The following is an 18,717-nucleotide window of genomic DNA, read 5'->3' as shown; positions in this document are numbered from 1 at the left end:
AGCCATGTTGTTCATCATATCTTGCTAAAGCTGTTTAACCAAGGAAATTGTGCAGGTTAGGCTAGTTAAGAAGCGTGTTGGGGATACCAGAACATCAGAATCCAGCTACAGTAGGATGAACATGAATCTAGACTTGGAGGTTATTATCACCATGGGCCGTTGGTCTCTCAGATGATGTGCTAGAGGGAGCTGGCAGAGCCTGGGGTTTGAACTCATGAGAGTGAGCAACGTTTATGGAGGAAACTGGACTTTCCCAGATGCGAGGCGTGTGATGCTGGTGTAGATGAGCAGTACAGTGACGTGATTGGATCAGAACCTCCAGCCTTCTGAGAACTTCATAGTTTGGCACGCAGCCTGTGCAGTCAACACCCAACATCTGAGACACCACCGTGTAGAAGTCCAGCAACTGCAATGTACATGCATACTTGTTACTTTTAAAAATGTTAATGCATTCCTATGTTCAGATATACATATACAGAGTGTGTGTAAGTATTTATGTATATATACTCAGCAAAAAAGAAACGTCCCCTTTTTCAGGAAACTGTATTTTAAAGATAATTTTGTCAAATCCAAATAAGCGTTACAGATCTTTATCGGAAATGGTTTAAACAATGTTTTTCATGCTTGAACCATAAACCATTATTGCACATGCACCTTTGGAACAGTCCTTAAGACACAACACAATTAGACAATTAAAGTCACAGTTTCAATAACTTAGCATGCTAAAGAGACCTTTCTAGTGACATCAGGAGAAAGATACACATTAATACATTTTCTGGGGGGAAAAGCAGCTGAAAGTGAGAGGATGTTTCTTTTATTTTGCAGAGTTACAGTATATATCCATTCAAAACTTTGGGTTAGGATATGTGGTCACACTCAGTACCTGTTTCTCACTGTGAGAAAGATCTGCTATGGCACTAGACTGCGTGTCCAGGAGTCTTTGGGCTTGTTGGATCTCATCTCTGGCTCTGAGTTCCTGGTTTTGCAGCTCTGACTTGATGGTGGTCAGCTTCTTCTCAGTCTTTACCTTGTTCTTCTCAAGCTTTCCCAGATTCTTACTCTTCTCCTCTATGGTTTGGTTTTGTTCCATCACTTTGATCTTGTTGCACCAAAGACAGCAGAAACTGAGCATTTATAAGCATCGCTACTCTACACAATTCACCCAATCTATTTTCTAAATGCATGTTATTGATCTTATTGTGAACAATTCATCCATGCACTGTTTCATCTTTTAACCTGATAAATCTGAATCAAAATGTCATAACTCAATCTTTCAAGTGAAAGATATACTGTCTTTCTTTTTCAATAACCCAATTCTCTCAATTGTATGTCACAATATGGAAGAAAAGATCTGTTGCTACTACTTGTGATTTTTATACGTAAAGGATTGATTTAGAACATATACATTTATGGATTTGGCAGATGCTTTAATCCAAAGCAACTTGCATTGTATTCAAAGCACATCGTTTCAGTAAATAAATTCAGAAACTAAAACACTGATCTGAAGAACCTATAGTGCTATAGTGAAACATGAGCATTTCTAATCTCTAAACAAACTTATAGTCAAATCAAGAACCCTACACAGAGTCCTCAAAGCATTCTTAAGATAAACAGTTTTGTATATTTACAGATTCACTTTTGTATCATTAAAAATGGTCTTATTTTTTGTATTTTATGCTGAAACGACTCTTTTTGGTGAGGGTCTGTGGGCCAGGGCTCTTCCCTGTACCTTGAGCTCATTGGTGTGGGACAGCTGGGCTTTCAGCTCAGTGTTGGAGAAGCGTAAGGTGCTCAGCTCCGCCTGCAGTCGATCCACTCGCTTCTGGAGCTTCTTACAGGCCAGAGCAGCGTCATCTTTCTCCACCGCCAGAGCTGAGCGGCTCCTCTTCTCGTCCTCCAGCTGGACCACCTTCCTCCTCAGCAGCTCCAGGTGAAGCTCTTTACTTCCTGAACGCTCCTTCTGTTCTTTAAACTGCAGCCATGGATGGAAATGATAGCCAATTATAATAAATAATCAAATAATATTAGGAATCCTCCTGCATGGTTAATATTTCAAAATTAGATGAAAATGGATATGACATTGTTGATATATTTGGTCTTGGAATAGATCTGCTAGGCTGCTGCTGCTGTACAATGTAGCATACATGAATTGACCGTAGCAGATCTAGACAGGTGGAGCTGGGGAAGGTGGTGGGTTTCTGAAAGCGTATTGCAAATGCTACAGCAAATGCTAACAAAGGTTGAGCAACAAGCTCATTGGCTACTGATACAGCAGGAACCAATCAGCTGTGCTCTATAGAGAATGATGTGATTGCAAGCAGATTGAGTTAAAGACCTATCAGCCTGTGCCATATAGTTTCATGACAGAACTTTGTATTTTGATTTTACATTTAAACTTAAAGATATACATTTTTTTCTAAAAAAAAAAGATGTTATATTTATATATTTATAAAATATAAAAAAATATATATATATTTTCTGAACTAAATGATTGTTTGTTTGGCTCATTACTGCCCTCTTTGACATGTCTGCACCTTTCTCTGAAGGCTGTAGATTTGTGTCCTGCTCTCCAGTAACGCCGTCCCTTCCTGCCTGGTCAGCTGTTGTGCTCGTGTGAGAATGGCCTCAAGTCTCATATCAAATCCCAGATCTGCAGCAACATGATCCACTTTTAACTTCTCTGAGAGCTGCTCCACAAACCGCAGGTACTACAGAGGAAGAAGACCAAGGACTTTACTGAGAGCGCATTTTAGGACATTTATGATGCATTCTGATTATGATCAAATTCCAATTGATATCCATCTTAGTTTAAACGTGACAGCGGGCACTGCCATTTGTAATTTAATTGTGCAAGGCTTCCGGTGTCATTTGCTTAAAGTTATTTTTAGCTGTACACAACAGCATGTTGTACTGGCTGATATTACAAACTGGTATTTCTTATCATTTTATACTTCATGTCAACTAGCAGTCCTTAGAGTATTAGTAGACTGTCTGCTTAATATCTGCTAACACTTTGTTTTTATGCTTCCCAACCCAGACAGCAACATAGTGTCGGCCCAGATCCGGGTCACATCTGGTACATGTGGATTCGACGAGTACCAGATGTGGGCCGGATCTGGGCCAACACTATGTTGCTGTCTGGGAACAGACATTCTACTGACAAGAAGTAACTTAGCAACTACTGTACATGTCAACTTATTCTACTAACCCGACCCCTAACACCTAACAGTCTACTAATACTCTAATGACTGCTAGTCTAAAGCATGTAGTTGCAAAGTTACTTATAGTTAGTAGAATGTCTAAAGTGGACTATCGAAAAAAAGTATAACAAAATATTGTTATAAACACACTGGTTTGTATACAGTTAGTTTTACTGTTTACTGCACTATTCTTCTAGTTATTTACCTATAGCGGCTAATTAACTGGAAGGACCCTATTTGAACGATGTAAACGCATGGTCTAAAGCGCACGGCGCAAGTGCGAATCCACTTTTGTTAGTTTAACGACGGGAAAAATGGTCGGCGCACGGTCTAAAAGAGTTGTTCCTATTCTCTTAATGAGTAATGAGTGTGTTTGGGGCGTAACGTGCAATAAACCAGTCAGAGTCTCATCTCCCATTCCCTTTAAAAGCCAGTTGTGCTCGAGCCATGGAGGATTCGATATTTACATTGCGGAATTTGCAAGCGGAAAGACTGGATATGTCTCCAGAGGGGAAACGGATCTGCTCATGCGCGAGGTTAAAGTGCGCAAGCAGACCAACTACGGGATAAGCTGGATTCCATCATATCTTTATGTACACAATAATAATCTTTTACATTGTAATCTTTTTATTTTTAATATTTGACATGTTTGTGTGCTGCTGCTGTGTGTGTAATAAGCAGAGTGCACGCGCGTTGTAGACCCGCCTATAGGCTCATATTACTAATGTGCTCTTTAAATAACAAACAAAATAGTGCGCCATTGACTTTAGACCAGGTTTCAGTTGAACCTCGTTTTCAAACCAGCACACCCATTGGCGCACAGATGGGCGCAAATGCATTTGCTATTTAAAGGAGAACTTGGTAACTTTTTTAACTTAATAAAACTGTCTAGAAATCATTTGGATGGTTAAACAACCTGTTCTGGTGATATTGGTGACTTTCCCCGCTCCCCCCAGCGTTCCCAGGCGGAAAACCAACCTTGCAACTTGGGGACTACCGTCCCGGCAGCGATATTTTTTTTCCCAGGATGGTAGGGGAAGACTCATGAATATTCATTAGGGAAGTCATCCCTGATTGGTCTGATGACCTACCCCTAACCCCACCCCTAAACCTACCCGCCACTGGGGGTCTGATGACCTACTCCTAACCCCAACCTAAACCTACCCGTCACTGGGGTTAAGACCAATCAGGGATAACTACCCAAATGAATATTCATGAGTCTTCCCCTACCATCCTGGGAAAAAAAATATCGCGTCCCGACAAGATAGAAATTGGAAGTCTCGTGAGAAGCGAGAACGAGAACGAGCGTGAAACACAAATTGCTTTACGGCAATTCGACATAAACACACACGCATGTATGATGTATTACCAGATTACCCACCTCGGCAGACATAGCTCCACACGATACAGTTGGCTTGCTCCGATCAAAACAAACGAACATGAGCAGCGGTGGAGAGGGGGAGGAGGCCGCCGCAAGTGAGTTTTTTACGACTGTGTTGTGAAATATATGCCCCACAGCTGTAGGGGGAGCTCGTGGGAAAAACATGCGACAACAAAAGGGAAAATCAGCGAAGAAGTGACTAGAGTTCGCTAGAGTTGCAGAGTTCTCCTTTAAACAACGTGGCGCAGGACGTGAAAATGATAACTGCGTCGGGCTGAAACTAGCAAAAAACACTTGCACCGCGCCTGCCGCTGCATTGCAGTCTCCCACATTCTCGTTACAAATTAAGGTTGGTACAGTGGCCAGTGACAAGTTTTACAATGTGAGCTCAAGCTTTGGCGGTATGAATCTACTTCCTCACATTCTGTTTGTCCTGATTCATTCCATCTTTCCTGACTCCAGCAGTCAGCAGCTCATCCTCCAGACTCTGTATTCTGTCCAGCAGCTCCTGTTTTCTCCGTTCAGAGCCGCTCTGATGCTCTTTGTGGCTGGACAACTGCTCTGTCACCTCCGCCAGCCTGCCTTCCATTTCCATCTGCGACTAGAGCACGCAGAAAGCACTGGTTGAAAAATAAGAATTCAATCTGTTTTATAATAGTGTGAAATGCAAATAACCTTTTGTGCACTTTTCTCCCTGGTACAAAGAGCTGTAAGTGCGTTCAATATGTCGTTCTCTGTGTGTGGAACAGGAAGAGACTGATGGTCCAGCAGGGCTTCCACATTCTTCATGAAGGCCTCGTGGTGACTGTGAGACGCCTGAGCTTCGTTCTGGCAGCCGTGGAGTTTATTTTCCAGATCTTGAGACAGATTCTCATAGTGGCGGCAGCGCTGCTGTGCAGACGCCAGTGCCAGTTCAGTCTCCTGCAGGGAGTTCTTAAGGGTCTGGTTCTCCCGCTCTAAACTTAGTTTCTTCAGGGAGATTAGATCCAATTCCTTACAAAACAGACAGTATATTTTGCTGATTTATTCTCACTGATTTTGCTTAACAGGAAATATGCTTTTATAAAAAATTCCTTTATGCAAAATATATTCTTATGAAGTGAAAAGTAAAAAAGTCTGGGGTCAAAACTTGGAGTTTTGGTCAAAAGTTTGGAGTAATTAAGTTTTTAAATAAATCATTTTAATTTTATGATTTCTGAAGGATCCCAGCTAATGTTCTCAGAACTGTTAATAAGAACAAGTTATGAAAAAACTTTCTTCCAGTAACATTAATAGAATGTTCGTTAATAATGTTTTTAAAATGTTAGCACAAAAACATTATTTTTTAACGTTATTTTTTCTGAAACGTTTATTTTTTTAAATGTTACTGCTTGTTTCGGAATATTCAGAGAACATTCAAAAGTAACATTCAGATAATATGTACAAAATTATCAAATGGAATGTTCCCTTAATGTTTGTAAAACTAAGAAAAAACATTTTATAAAAAATAAAATAAAAAAATAAACCGTTCAGAAAACCAAACGGGAATGTTAGAAAAATTATCTTATAATATATTTTTGTTAGCTGGGATCATGTGACACTTAAAGACTGGAGATTTAACTTCTGAAAATTCAGCTTTGCCATCACAGGAATAATAATAATTATTTGAAATTGTACTTATGTTCCCAATATTTCCAATTAAATAAATCCAGTCTTGGAAAAATCTTGATGATTCCAAACTTTTGACCGATAGTGTATAATAATAACCCAGACATATTCTGCACATGTTTTGTCAGATTCACCCTAAAAGATGCTTGTGTTACTATGGTTGTGTTGTGTGTTGTGGTTATTTGTTAGAAGACTATTTAAAAGAATAGTTACGAAAGTTAAGATTAATAAGTTAAAATTAATAAGTTAACATTAATACCGACAGTTAATACACAAAACTAAGATTAACAGTTCATGTGTCAGATACATATGTGGTTAAAAACAAACTATGTGTCATTATGATTTGTGAATTGACTTCATTACCCAAGATGCATTGAGCAATGGTAAAAGTCAAGTGATTCACGTGAAGGTTTGTTGATGGTTCTGGGGATTTGGCAACAGCCATCTTGTTAATGATTTGCTGAACAAGCACATGCTGTATTTACTCTTGTTTTTTTCATTAAACGTCTAAATCGAAGCAATGTCTCGCTTCGTTATTCTTAGTTGCTAAGACGATAAATGTACAACATTGCATTATTGATTTGAAGGATACCTGTCTGTTAGAGTTCAGCTCATTTGCTCTGGAGGCTGAGAGCGTCTGTTCACGGTCTACATCAGTCACCAGTCTCTTTACTGTTTCTCTGCTGGCTTTACACTCCACCTCATACAACTTCACACTCTCCTCTAAAGAACAAATGCAGCTCTTCAACCGATCTCTGTCCTTGAAGCACGCATCCACCTTATCATAGAGAGATATGTTAGAGATCAGGAGAATATTAAAGTAGTGGCAGAAATCCTAAAACACTCACCACGGATACAATATAATCCATAGGATCCACCTTTCCTGCTACATTTACAGAGGCTTTGTTTGCTAATGTTGATATAAACTCATCACATCTTCTCTGGGTCTCAGTGGCTTCCTGTTTTGCCTTGTTGCATTCTGAAAAATATTGTCTGAAAATTTGTACAGTGATTATTAAAATAAAATGATCCATGGAATCAAATCAAAAACCGATGATGCTTTAATTGTTTTAGGCAGGCGGTGCTGGGGAAGCGGAGGGTTAGAATAAGAATTTCCATTGCGTGCAGAGATAGTGCATTCATTTTGTCTAGTATGCTCGCAAGTTTCCTTAAATGTATGTAAAGTATGTAAAATGTATGTAAAAATGTATGTCAGATCCGCGTCATCTGTGGCAGTTCTTAAAGTGACAGCAGCCTAATAAACATGCTCCTGTGATGTCTGTCATTAATGTTACAAAGAACAAAAGACAGAAAAGTCTTTCCTACATTTAGATAGGTGGCCAAACGCATTTTTGTCTCAGTGCATGCATTGTTTTAGTTTGGAAGCGCCACCGCTAGCTTAGCTTAGCATAATGAATGGAATCCTTTGTTGCCAGCTAGCATGTCCTGAGTAAAAGTGATAATTTTTTTTTTTTTTAAACCAATTACTTCTTGTGGCCTGCGTATTTACAACGAGTACAAATAGCAATGCAGATTAAGACTAGGCGATTTCCTAGGCAGATATTGACTTGGGACTATATTCGGGTGAAGCACAGGCGAAGCACTGCTACTTGGGCGCAGAGACCACCAGTTCGTGTTGACTCTCATCCTCACGTCCTCAGGCTGTTGAGCGATCGCAACCTCCTCCTCCTCCTGTCGTTCTATTTCCAAAGCACGCAGCTCATCTTCTGAAAACTCTGGTTCATAGAGGTATGGTTCTGGCTCTTGACTGTCTGAGAAGTCACCCTCCTCGTCTCTCACAAAATCTGCCATGTTCATCGCCATTCATGTACTGTAGGAAAAATAGCCAGCTACTATTCACGCTGGTATGTTGACGGAAGTCGTGGGATTTCAGGTGTTGTGTGATATCTCTGTGCCCAAGTAGCAGTGCTTCGCCTGTGCTTCACCCTAATATAGTCCCCAAGTCAATATCTGCCTAGGAAATCGCCTAGTGTTAATCTGCATCGCTATTTGTACTCGTTGTGAATACGCAGGCCACAAGAAGTAATTCGTTTTTTTTATTATGTTTTTTTTTATCACTTTTACTCATGACATGCTAGCTGGCAACAAAGGATTCCATTCATTATGCTAAGCTAAGCTAAGCTATCGGCGGTGCTGCCAAACTAAAACAATGCATGCACTGAGACAAAAATGCATTTGCCCACCTTTCTAAATGTAGGAAAGACGGTGAATAAGCCCTATTTCAAAAAACGGTGGAGTGTTCCTTTAAGATGGATTAATCTATATTAAATGTAAACTTCATGCAGTGAAGACTGTGAAGTGTTTGATAACTTTATTCAATTTCTGTATACCTGATAGAGCAACCTGAAGATCTTAAAGCACTGTTTACAAGGTTACATGGGTCAAAAACAATGAAAACAATAACTTTTTGTGCAGTTTGACAGGGCAAGTAAAATTCTGAACAGGTCTGACTGGGACCGATATATTGAAGGGCACAGGTAAATGTGGCATTTATTATAATGGGTTTATGTGAAGATTGTTTTAAGTTCACTTGAATTAAAAGTTGTTATATTGTTTAAATCATAATAAATGTTAAGAAAATGATAGCTTTCAATTATACTGGAATGCTGAATGCCTATAATTAATGGCTAAAATTGAGGGGAAAAATCTATTTCCTATAGACATCAGTAGCAGTATTATAATGGTGATACTGGCCTTCATTCATAAGAAGATTAAAATATAGGCTGTCTTTATGTAGTTTCTACATTAATTTGGATTAAATGTGAAATTATTACAATATAATAATAATAAAAATTATACTGAAAACTTTAATATTAGGTTTTATTAATCACAAGTAAATTTTTTTAATCGATTGACAGCACTAATATAAAAAGCATCCTAGAATCCACCTTATGACTTTGAAGAAATGCAAACTACTAAACTGTTATTCTAAAATGTAGAAAATAGAAATAAAAAAAGAAAAGCTAGGTGTGTGCAAACTTTTGACATCATATACTGTAAATGCTCACTTTGACTTGATTTCAAGTTCCATTATTTTCTCCTTGATTTCCTGGTTCTCCTTTGTAAGTGTCTGTATTCTCATGTCCATGATGCTTTTGGAGGAGGTGATGGAGATCATCTCTTGCTCTGTGTTGTAGCTGCGCTCTCTGAGCGAGCTGACGAGAGACTCCTGTCTCGCCTCTTTCTCTTTATGTCTATCTATAGCATCCTTTAAGCTCTTCAAAGTCTCTTCCTGAGATGCAACTTTGGATTGGCTTTCCGAGAACTGTTAAAAAGAAATGTGTTATTATTTCCCAAAGAGAATGTGCATCCAAAACACCCTGAATTGCCAGTGAATATAACCTGTGACTGGAGGTTGTTGTATTTGGCCTGCAGGACGGCCAGCTCCTCACGGGCCGTCTCGGTGGCCTGTTTATAGTGTGTGAGGTGCTGCTGGATCACAGACTCCTCCATTGCGAAAACACTGTCTGAATGTTGACAGACAGAACCTGATGTATCCATAGCAATAGTAGCATTCACAATGAATATTCATAACTTTTTATAACAGTAATAAATCAGAGTGGAAATATTATTTAACTCTGAATTACAAACAATGCAGTGCTACTTTATTTATTAATCCCCAAGGGGCAATTTGATTATGAATTGACAACAAAAGCACCTCTACTAGATGATCACAAAAGATACATTGAAACATATCACATTTTAATCAGTAACTTGTGACTAAGTTAGTCCTTGTTTGCATGTTTTTAGTCTGCAAGTCCTGAAGATGTTAACTTACAGCATTTTATTGATCCTGACAAAAATCAAATGATATGTGGTTATTATAGCAGTAGGCAGTGAAGTCAACGACTCTTTTATGAAGCAAAGAATTATGAGAATGTATCACTCTATAAATCGGCACAATGTACAACAACTCACTTGTATTTGTTGCTCCACTTCGATATATCAAACCATCTCTGGCTAATGCACAGTTGTTTTGTAGATTATGTCGCTCTAGTTTATCAAGTATCCAAGCAACACAACAACATTTAACGTATTAACCGATAGGGGGCGCAAAATCAAATGTTAATACAAGAATATTTTACATTTACACATTTATACATTTGTCAGATGCTTTCAGTTTAAGTTTGATCTTTAACTCCTTTTTTTTTTTTTTTTTTTTTTACTGGCATTATGTATTTGAAGCATCTTACATGACAAATAACATAAAGTCTCCTATCTACCTACTAGTCTTGATAAATATGTGCTATTTAATTAAAATCAAAGAAGCATGACAATTCTCCTCACTAAAAGCGTTTTCAACTTTGACAAGACAATTAAAACATGATATGTGTTACTGTTATAGTAATTAGCGCAAAAGCTAAATGAAAGGACAAACAAACAAATTAACAAGCAAATAATTAAATGGCTTCGAATGAACTTTGCACTTTCGAATCCTAATCTTCGATTATATTCCCTTATGGTGTGAAAATATATGGCGTAGTTTATCTCGATTTCTTATTTTTTATATATTGAGGGAACAAACCTACCAAAATTGGTTATATTGCAACATGCTTTAGATTTGCTTTTATTTACATGGAAATTACCAAATAATAAAATAAAATGTTCAAACTCAACATTAGTCGTACGTCAGTACAGGGGCGGGGCAACATTACGTCTGAATTTGACGTCACCAAAATACAGGAAGTGGCCGCATCACTCGTGCTGTTCGAACTGTCAAATAAACTTTATGTGAATCTGTGAGAATGCTGCGACATATGTGTCTACAATGTAACAGTTTCTGTCACCGAACGTCCTAATATCTGTCGGGAACCGGGACGGTACACGGCAGGTACGCTGAGGGTTAAGACGACTGAATTAAATTGAATTATTAGAATCATTTGTAAATGAGTTTGCAGCTTGTGTTGACAGTAGTGTCAGAAAGATATTCACAGCGGATCTGCTTTATGTCAGCTGATCAGAAAGAAGCAGACGTGTGTTCTGTATTTCTTTGCATTTGAACCATAGGGTTAGATATATGACCAATGCAGTGTGTTGACATGCTTGTCATTCAAGGTCAGTTGAAATAGGCCTCTATGCCACTAAAAGTAGTGTACTTTCTGGTCAGAAATAGACCTAATTTTAATGCTGAAACTGTTTAATTCTTACAGGCATGTCTCTCAAGACTCTATGGAGGTTACATCAACCCTTGAAATGGACACAAGCCCCTGGATCTGCTCTCAGAACAGTAAATGGATTAAACAGTGTCAGCAGGACCATGAGGTTAAACTGCTCAACACTGGCATCCAGTGCACATACACAAAACATTCTTAAAGACCAGAGCAGCTGTCCCATCAGCGTTCATCACCATAGATGCTTATTGCAGAGAGGAATGTTTCAAAGACCACACTTTAAAGTGCTGACTCCACTAAATTTAATATCCAAAACATGGAGTATACAAATGAGATTGCAGTCCACAACAACCACCACCAAATCAGTGCTGAAACAAGGAGGTGTGCCTGGAAAAAGGACCTTTAAGGGACCAAGAACAAAACAGCCATCACGGACCACTCAGCCCAGTCTGGAGGAGGTGTGTGACTATTGTGTGTTATGATCAAATCATTAATGGCATATATAAATAACCGTTTATGTATTTATTGACATTTTTCAGGACATGATGCAGTGCATTGCATACGCAACTGCAGATCAGTACCATTTACCAACACTCTGTCACGATCTCATAGCTAATGGCTTCAGTGAAATCAAAGAATTTCCCAGAGGTCAGTTCATCTTCATCACTTTTTAATGTTTCTGAGCTGGCATAAAAAAGAATGCATTGCTTGCTTGTTTGAATGCAGTTTCTTATTTGTAGTAAATACATGCTGTGGGTTTCAGACGCTTCTAATGTTTTGGCCATGGGAACAGAGAATGCTGCAAAATCAAATGACAGTGGCACGATATTCTTCTTCAGGTATGTTAAATGATTTTTTGTCACTTGGATTTCTGGGTTTTGAGTTCTGATTTGTTGTTATTCTTTGTGTTGTTTACTATTTTAGAGAAGGCTCAGTGGTGTTCTGGAATGTTGAGGAGAAAACAGTAAGTATGAATATAACACACACTCTGAAGCAATGGCAGATGTTCTGATTGGAAACTATTCAAAAGCTGTATTCATTTATTTTAATAAGGTTGGAAGCTGTATTAAAGGCAAATTTTGGCTAAATATAAAGTGAAAGTTCACCAAAAAAAGAAAAATTCTGTCATTAATTACATTAAGATCTTTTTGATGAAATCTGAGAGCCTCTGTCCCTCCATTGACAGCTACACAACTACCACTTTGATGCTTCAAAAAGTTCATACAGAGATTGTAAAACTAATCCATATGAATTGAGCTGGTTTAGTCTAAATTTTCTGAAGAGACTCAATCGCTTTATATGATAAAAAGATGGAATTTAGGCTTTTATTCACATAAAAACATTGATCAGCGAACAAACGTACATATATATATATATATATATATATATATATACACGTTTGTTATATAATGTGATATAATGTGACGTTTAATGTGATATATATATTATGCCACGTGAATCTGAATCAGGTGTTTGGCAAATATTAAAAGGCTCTTTCACAAAATTAAAAATCATGCTACAAATCATGCCCTGCTGGTGTATTTTATACTCAGGTAAAGGCAGTGATGAGGATTCTGGAGCAGCATGAGATTCAACCCTATGAAGTCGCTCTGATCCACTGGGAAAATGAAGAAATCAATTATACAGTAGGAGAGTCAGTCACAAATCTTTCATTTCTTAATGCCAAATGTGCAAAAATGGTTGATATCATGTAATACTCCTTAAAAGTTGATGATGGTACTACTGTAAGATGTAGCCATGCTTTTATTTTTGTTTGTTTGTTTGTTTATTTGTTCATGTTGGTTCAGGGGTCATTCAAAACTCCATCATGGAATCTTCTTGTTTAACGGAGAGCTGGATTATGATCAGGTTGTTCTGGAGAAGTTTGCATTTTCCAATGCTTTATCTCTGTCAGGTGGGATTATGTTTGCATTCTCACACATTTTTATCACACTTTGTGAAACTAATTATATTTTGATGCTTGCAATAAGTCATTGTTTTTAACTTCAGTTAAACTGGCAATATGGGAGGTTTCTCTCGACAACTTTGTTGAGTCCATCCAGTCAATTCCTGAGGTAGATCCACTTATGTACTCTTTCATAGGTAATACCAGCATTTGCTGCTTTTTGAAAGTTGAAATAGTTTTGTATATTGAATCTGAATATGTTTTTCTGAAAATGCAAAATATACTCCTATTTGAAATGAGGTCATTAGAGCAATAAACCTTTCTAAACAGATGCTGAAGTCTGGACAACGAGTGAAACTGTCCAGGGCTGAAGTTATGCAGAAGATAGGGGAGCTCTTTTCCCTGAGGTCAGGATCCATATGCAGGACTTTCTCTGGTTTATATTGTATGAGATAATCTTCTGCTTTGTTTAATTCTCACAATATCGTTACACTTTTACAGGCACTGCATAAACCTCAGCTCTGACTTACTCATCACACCTGATTTCTACTGGGACAGAGAAGATCTCGAGCAGCTCTATGACAAGACCTGTCAGTTCCTCAATATTAACAGGAGAGTCAAGGTTAGTGAAAGTACTTGCAAAAAATTTGACATAAATATCCTGATCAAAGGATGGAATAATGCTGCATTGATCCTTATGTTTGTTTTCTAGGTTGTGAACGAGAAGTTACAGCACTGCACTGAACTAACAGACCTGATGAGGAATCACCTCAGTGAGAAACACAGTCTCAGACTGGAGTGGATGATCGTCGTGCTGATCACCATTGAGGTTAGAAAACACTGAATGCTCACTTATTTAATATCATCCAGCCAGCTCACTTTCACTTTGAATATCAGTTTAAATAATAGACAGCTGCACTGTGTTTTATTTTTTTTAATGTCTGCATCATATCATGTACATATGTTTAGCAAATGCTGCGTAAAAACACTTATTTTCTTCTCTCTGAAGGTGATGTTTGAACTTGCTCGTGTAATCTTCTGAGGACCCACAGACATAGTCTTACAAGAGGACTTCAATATTTTTTTTAAACCAACAAATCATTTTGTTTTCTGTAAATTAAGTTGAAGTACACATTGATCTCTTGTTATTCTTAATGTGAATTTGAGACCTGAAATAAAGTTTTTTTTTTTTTTAAGGACTCACATATAGTGGATAAATAGTGGCTCATCTGGTTTCTGTTCTGTCTCCTTTATAAACTCTGTGGACAAATTTACTCAGATCAGTTTATTCACATGCTACAATATCTGATTTTAAAGAGTTACTGGATTTCATTCAGTGTTGAATCTATGTCCTGATGGAAAATCCAGATTTAGCTGACTGCTGTGTTTTGGAACATGCTGGTTTTGAGGTGGTCATTAGCTAGTCGACCATCTTGAAACAGCAGTTCAATAAAGCCTGGTTTAACAGACAGGGCTTAGATTAAACCAGGATTAGGCCTTAGTTCAATAAGGACATTTAAGTAGCTTTTATAAACATTACTGGTGTGCATCTTGAGACAAAACAATGGCACTGACATATTTTAAGATATGCCAGTGCAAGTTGCTTTCAGTTAAAACAGCTCAAATATGCATTTTAGTCTGGGACTAGGTTTAAGCCTCGTCTGAAACCAGGGGTAAATGTTTGTGCCAGATCACGCCTGACACTCGTGCACTAAGGGTTGAACGACTTCAGATTTTTTAAAGTCAACATTTATGTGATGAAAGTCGAGTTGATGTCGACTAGTCACTGATGGCATCATTAATGAACAAATAAGCCTGACCCTCGAGCTGAGACTCGGAACACAGGTTGCCTTGAGCACAGCTATGGCATATGACAGCACTCCTTCATAACAGCTTATCTTTAGCAGTTATTTTGTCTTTGGGTTGTTATATTTCTCACAGATTTCTGCTCGTTCTAAATCAGATACAAATAAAGTAGCACAGTAAAGATTATATTTCACTCTCACTAATTCTAAACTATTTTATTAAATCACAGAACAGTGTTGACAATACATTTCTGTGCTACTGAATGTTTCTGTCTGAGCTACTGTCTGTACAGTATGTGTGTGCGTTATAATGCAGCAGCCCATTTAGAACAGCGATTAACTTACATGTACAATAAGCGGTTTAAAAAGAAAAAAGTGGACTTCAAAAATGTCTTATCCTGTTGCACCCTCTAATAAGCCATGAATAATCAGCGACTAGTCGACTTACAGCGTCATGACAGCATTAAAGTGCACATTATTGTGAGCTTGGAGGGGGAATCTGTTGCAAAGATCAGCCGAAATCTGTTACTTCTCTTTACTCTTAAATATGTGTGTCTATTATCATCAAACTTCATTACAGACTCCGATATATAAAATATGTAAAAAGACAATACGTAAATGGCATACTGTACACACAAACTCACAAAATACGAATATTGTTCACCAAATTTATTCTAATCTCTTTTGATTCTCATTCTCTAGAGGTTTTATTCATTTATGACCATGTCTAGATGGAAAATCATCAGGAAAGTGAGTGACACTGATAGCCCTCCTCAGGAAATGCCTTTACATATAAACTTAAGTAATATTTAAATAGCTCTGAATTGTGCACAACTCTTCAAATGTTGCCTTGTTGCCAATGGCGTGGAACTTGGTATCATAATGGGGTTGTACTTTCGTCATCTCCAGTACTGATAAAATTTCTCCACTGATATTTACTTAACAAAAAGCTGCAATAAGCTTTCTAATGTGGTCAAGCTGGTTTTTTGGAACATTGCAACACAGATAGGCCTGCCATCATAAACTGGATTTTCCAGCTGGGTGTTTGATATTTCAGACATTTATTCACCATTTATTTCACTAGTTAATACTGCTCAGATTTAACTGCTAACAAATACACCATGACGTGGCGTCATGTGATGTTTTAATGCAGCTGATTGATCAGCCTCTTGTGATTGACAGCCGTTCGATCCGGCGCGCGCTCGTGTCATGTGATTCAAACTCTCCGGAAAACAGCAGCGGATCACGACTGACTTGACTCATACTGCTTCGGCGGAGAAGCTTCCTCCGCTTTTCAGCCAACAAACCAAACTGAATAAGGCATTAGATTTCTTGAAAGAACGGTAAGTGACGCCTCAATGGTCTTATTTGAAACAAGTGTTTAATAAACCGGTTGTCGGCGTTTTTACCTTAGTAACGATGAACTATTGATTGCTCACGGATCTTGTCTGAAAATTATTAATAATTTGACCGTCTTCTTCACATGGCTTTCGTTATAGGAAAACGAACATTTTTTAATCCCTCTGTTTATTTTCGCTCATTTGTATGTGTTACGTTATTTTATTGGGTTCATTGCTCGAGCGCGTGTTTCCTATTTGTCCGAGAAAACTTTTGTACTCGGAGTTCACCAACATGGGCGGGGCCTCAACAGTCAACACACACACACACAAACACTCACCCACACACATACACACACGTAGTAGCCTCAAAACCTATTTAGATACTTAAGCCACACTTCTGCCAATTTAACATGTAAAATAGGACATTTTTACATTTTGAATATTTTGCAGGTGAGGAATATCCTGACAGGTAGGTTAGAGAGAGACAAGTGCACACATACTAAATGTAGTTTTGGCGACCAAAAATGTAATAAAATATTTAATGAGGAGCAGATTGATCAGGAAAAATCTTTTGAAATCCTGATGATAATTTTTTTTAAAAATTTTTTAAATGTGTGTTTAGGTGGGAAAACATGGACTTGGCACATCATGGTCTTGTGCTTCTGAAGCGTCTCAATGCTCAGAGAGAGTTTGGTTTCCTCTGTGACTGTACAGTGGCCATCGGGGATATACTTTTCAAAGCCCATAAAGCCGTTCTCGCTGCTTTCTCAAACTACTTCCGTATGCTGTTCATCCATCAAGACAGGTAACGTGAACTTGATTGCAAAAAAGTTCTAGTACATTAATTACATTATTTCAGAGGAGAGCTGGATTTAAATGACTCTTTCTGCTTCTCTTTTATAGTGACTGTGTTCGACTGAAGCCTTCAGACATACAAGCAGATATTTTCAGCTACCTGCTTAACCTAATGTACACAGGAAAATTTACCACACAGCCCATTGACCCCCTTCGCCTTGAGCAGGGTGTAAAATTCCTGCATGCTTACCCCTTATTACAGGAGGCAAGTCTTCTTATAAACCCAGAGTCCCAGTATGTACCTTTGACAAACTCACTTTATGGTATACAGATACCTGATCAGACATGCAGCCGACCCAAAATAAAATCCAAAGGGGATGTTTATGCTAAAAACTGTGAAATCGCCGGCCAAGAATTTTCTGAAATGGATTATAGATCTCCACAACCTGTCGGCATAGAGTCACCCACCCAGAACCCTGCAGCCACAGTCGTCCAACACCTCACATATGGCATAATGAGTAGAAGTGCTTCCTCCAGAAAGAATTACGGCTGCAATTATTGTGGAATCCGTTTTAACCAGAGGTCCAAGTTGAAGGAGCATCTACTTGTCCACACCAGCCAAGCAACTGAGCCACAGATGTCGTTCATGCAAAATGGTCACACTATTGAGCTTGAAGGTCAGGAAATGGAGGAGGAGCTTTTGCATGCTGACAGTGATGTTATTAGTGATACCGATCAACAGGTGTGGATGGAAGACACCCCACCGCCCTCTGAAATTGCTGATATAGACAACCTGGAGGGCACAGAGATGGGTCGTGAAATGAAACGACGAAAATTCGAGTGTCCGACCTGTGCTCGCAAGTTTATTCAGAAGAGCCACTGGCGTGAGCACATGTACATTCACACAGGGAAGCCGTATAAGTGCAGTGCTTGTGGAAAGAACTTCTGCAGAGCGAACCAAGCGTCTCGACATGTTTGTTTGAGTCAGGACGTAGACTCGTACATTATGGTCAACAAACAGAGTTTGGTTCTGTGTGGTGGAGAAGACAACAGTCAGGTGGAAGCTCTCTTCCAGTCTTCAGAAAGACCATATAAATGTAGCATGTGTGCAGCTCCTTTTGCAAGTCCTTCAGAGGTTCCCAAACATCAGTGTTCGCATGAGAGTGAAGCTGTACCATTGGCGGAAAATTCAATGGGGGAAAATCAAAATAATGACTTAGAAACAACTACTCCTGAAGTGACCAGTCCTTCTTAAAATGTCATGCCAAAGCAGTATTAGTCTGTTTCAGTGCCAATATTTAACTTTTTTGTGTGTTTAAATGTCCACTGCATTTTTTTTCATGCTTTTTTTGTTGTTGTTACTAAAATGTTGTTTGTAAATTTGTTTGAAACTAATAAAATGCCAAAACTATATGTACTGTTTCCCATCAAAACAATTCTGAGTTGCTCCATCCTTCTTATAAATCATAAGCCAAACATTGGTGAAGTATATATTTTATTTTACTTTTTAT

At 38.3% G+C, this 18,717-nt stretch overlaps 3 protein-coding genes across 3 annotated transcripts; 2 read left to right on the top strand and 1 right to left on the bottom strand.

Moving 5' to 3' along the window:
• Positions 1-7: 7 nt before the first annotated feature.
• ccdc170 (coiled-coil domain containing 170) lies at positions 8-10,225 on the bottom strand. The gene is made up of 11 exons (XM_084394104.1): positions 10,168-10,225; positions 9,592-9,716; positions 9,258-9,514; positions 7,077-7,221; positions 6,821-7,006; positions 5,257-5,574; positions 5,003-5,182; positions 2,535-2,708; positions 1,730-1,972; positions 884-1,099; positions 8-406 (listed from the first exon to the last, which is right to left on the bottom strand). Exons 2-11 carry the CDS (start codon positions 9,700-9,702, stop codon positions 128-130), a joined length of 2,109 nt encoding a protein of 702 aa, XP_084250230.1. The 5' UTR covers positions 9,703-9,716; positions 10,168-10,225; the 3' UTR covers positions 8-127.
• A 666-nt stretch (positions 10,226-10,891) lies between these two features.
• rmnd1 (required for meiotic nuclear division 1 homolog) lies at positions 10,892-14,459 on the top strand. Its single transcript, XM_084394111.1, has 12 exons — positions 10,892-11,080; positions 11,400-11,818; positions 11,900-12,008; positions 12,124-12,199; positions 12,285-12,324; positions 12,914-13,014; positions 13,169-13,275; positions 13,371-13,435; positions 13,597-13,673; positions 13,768-13,888; positions 13,979-14,095; positions 14,276-14,459. Exons 2-12 carry the CDS (start codon positions 11,402-11,404, stop codon positions 14,306-14,308), a joined length of 1,263 nt encoding a protein of 420 aa, XP_084250237.1. The 5' UTR covers positions 10,892-11,080; positions 11,400-11,401; the 3' UTR covers positions 14,309-14,459.
• A 1,605-nt stretch (positions 14,460-16,064) lies between these two features.
• Positions 16,065-18,717, top strand: zbtb2a (zinc finger and BTB domain containing 2a). Its single transcript, XM_084394109.1, has 3 exons — positions 16,065-16,414; positions 17,034-17,216; positions 17,315-18,717. Exons 2-3 carry the CDS (start codon positions 17,044-17,046, stop codon positions 18,459-18,461), a joined length of 1,320 nt encoding a protein of 439 aa, XP_084250235.1. The 5' UTR covers positions 16,065-16,414; positions 17,034-17,043; the 3' UTR covers positions 18,462-18,717.

This window comes from Rutilus rutilus, assembly GCF_951802725.1.
Source record: "Rutilus rutilus genome assembly, chromosome: 21".
NCBI lineage: Eukaryota > Metazoa > Chordata > Actinopteri > Cypriniformes > Leuciscidae > Rutilus > Rutilus rutilus.
This window is presented reverse-complemented; position numbering and strand designations above follow the sequence as displayed.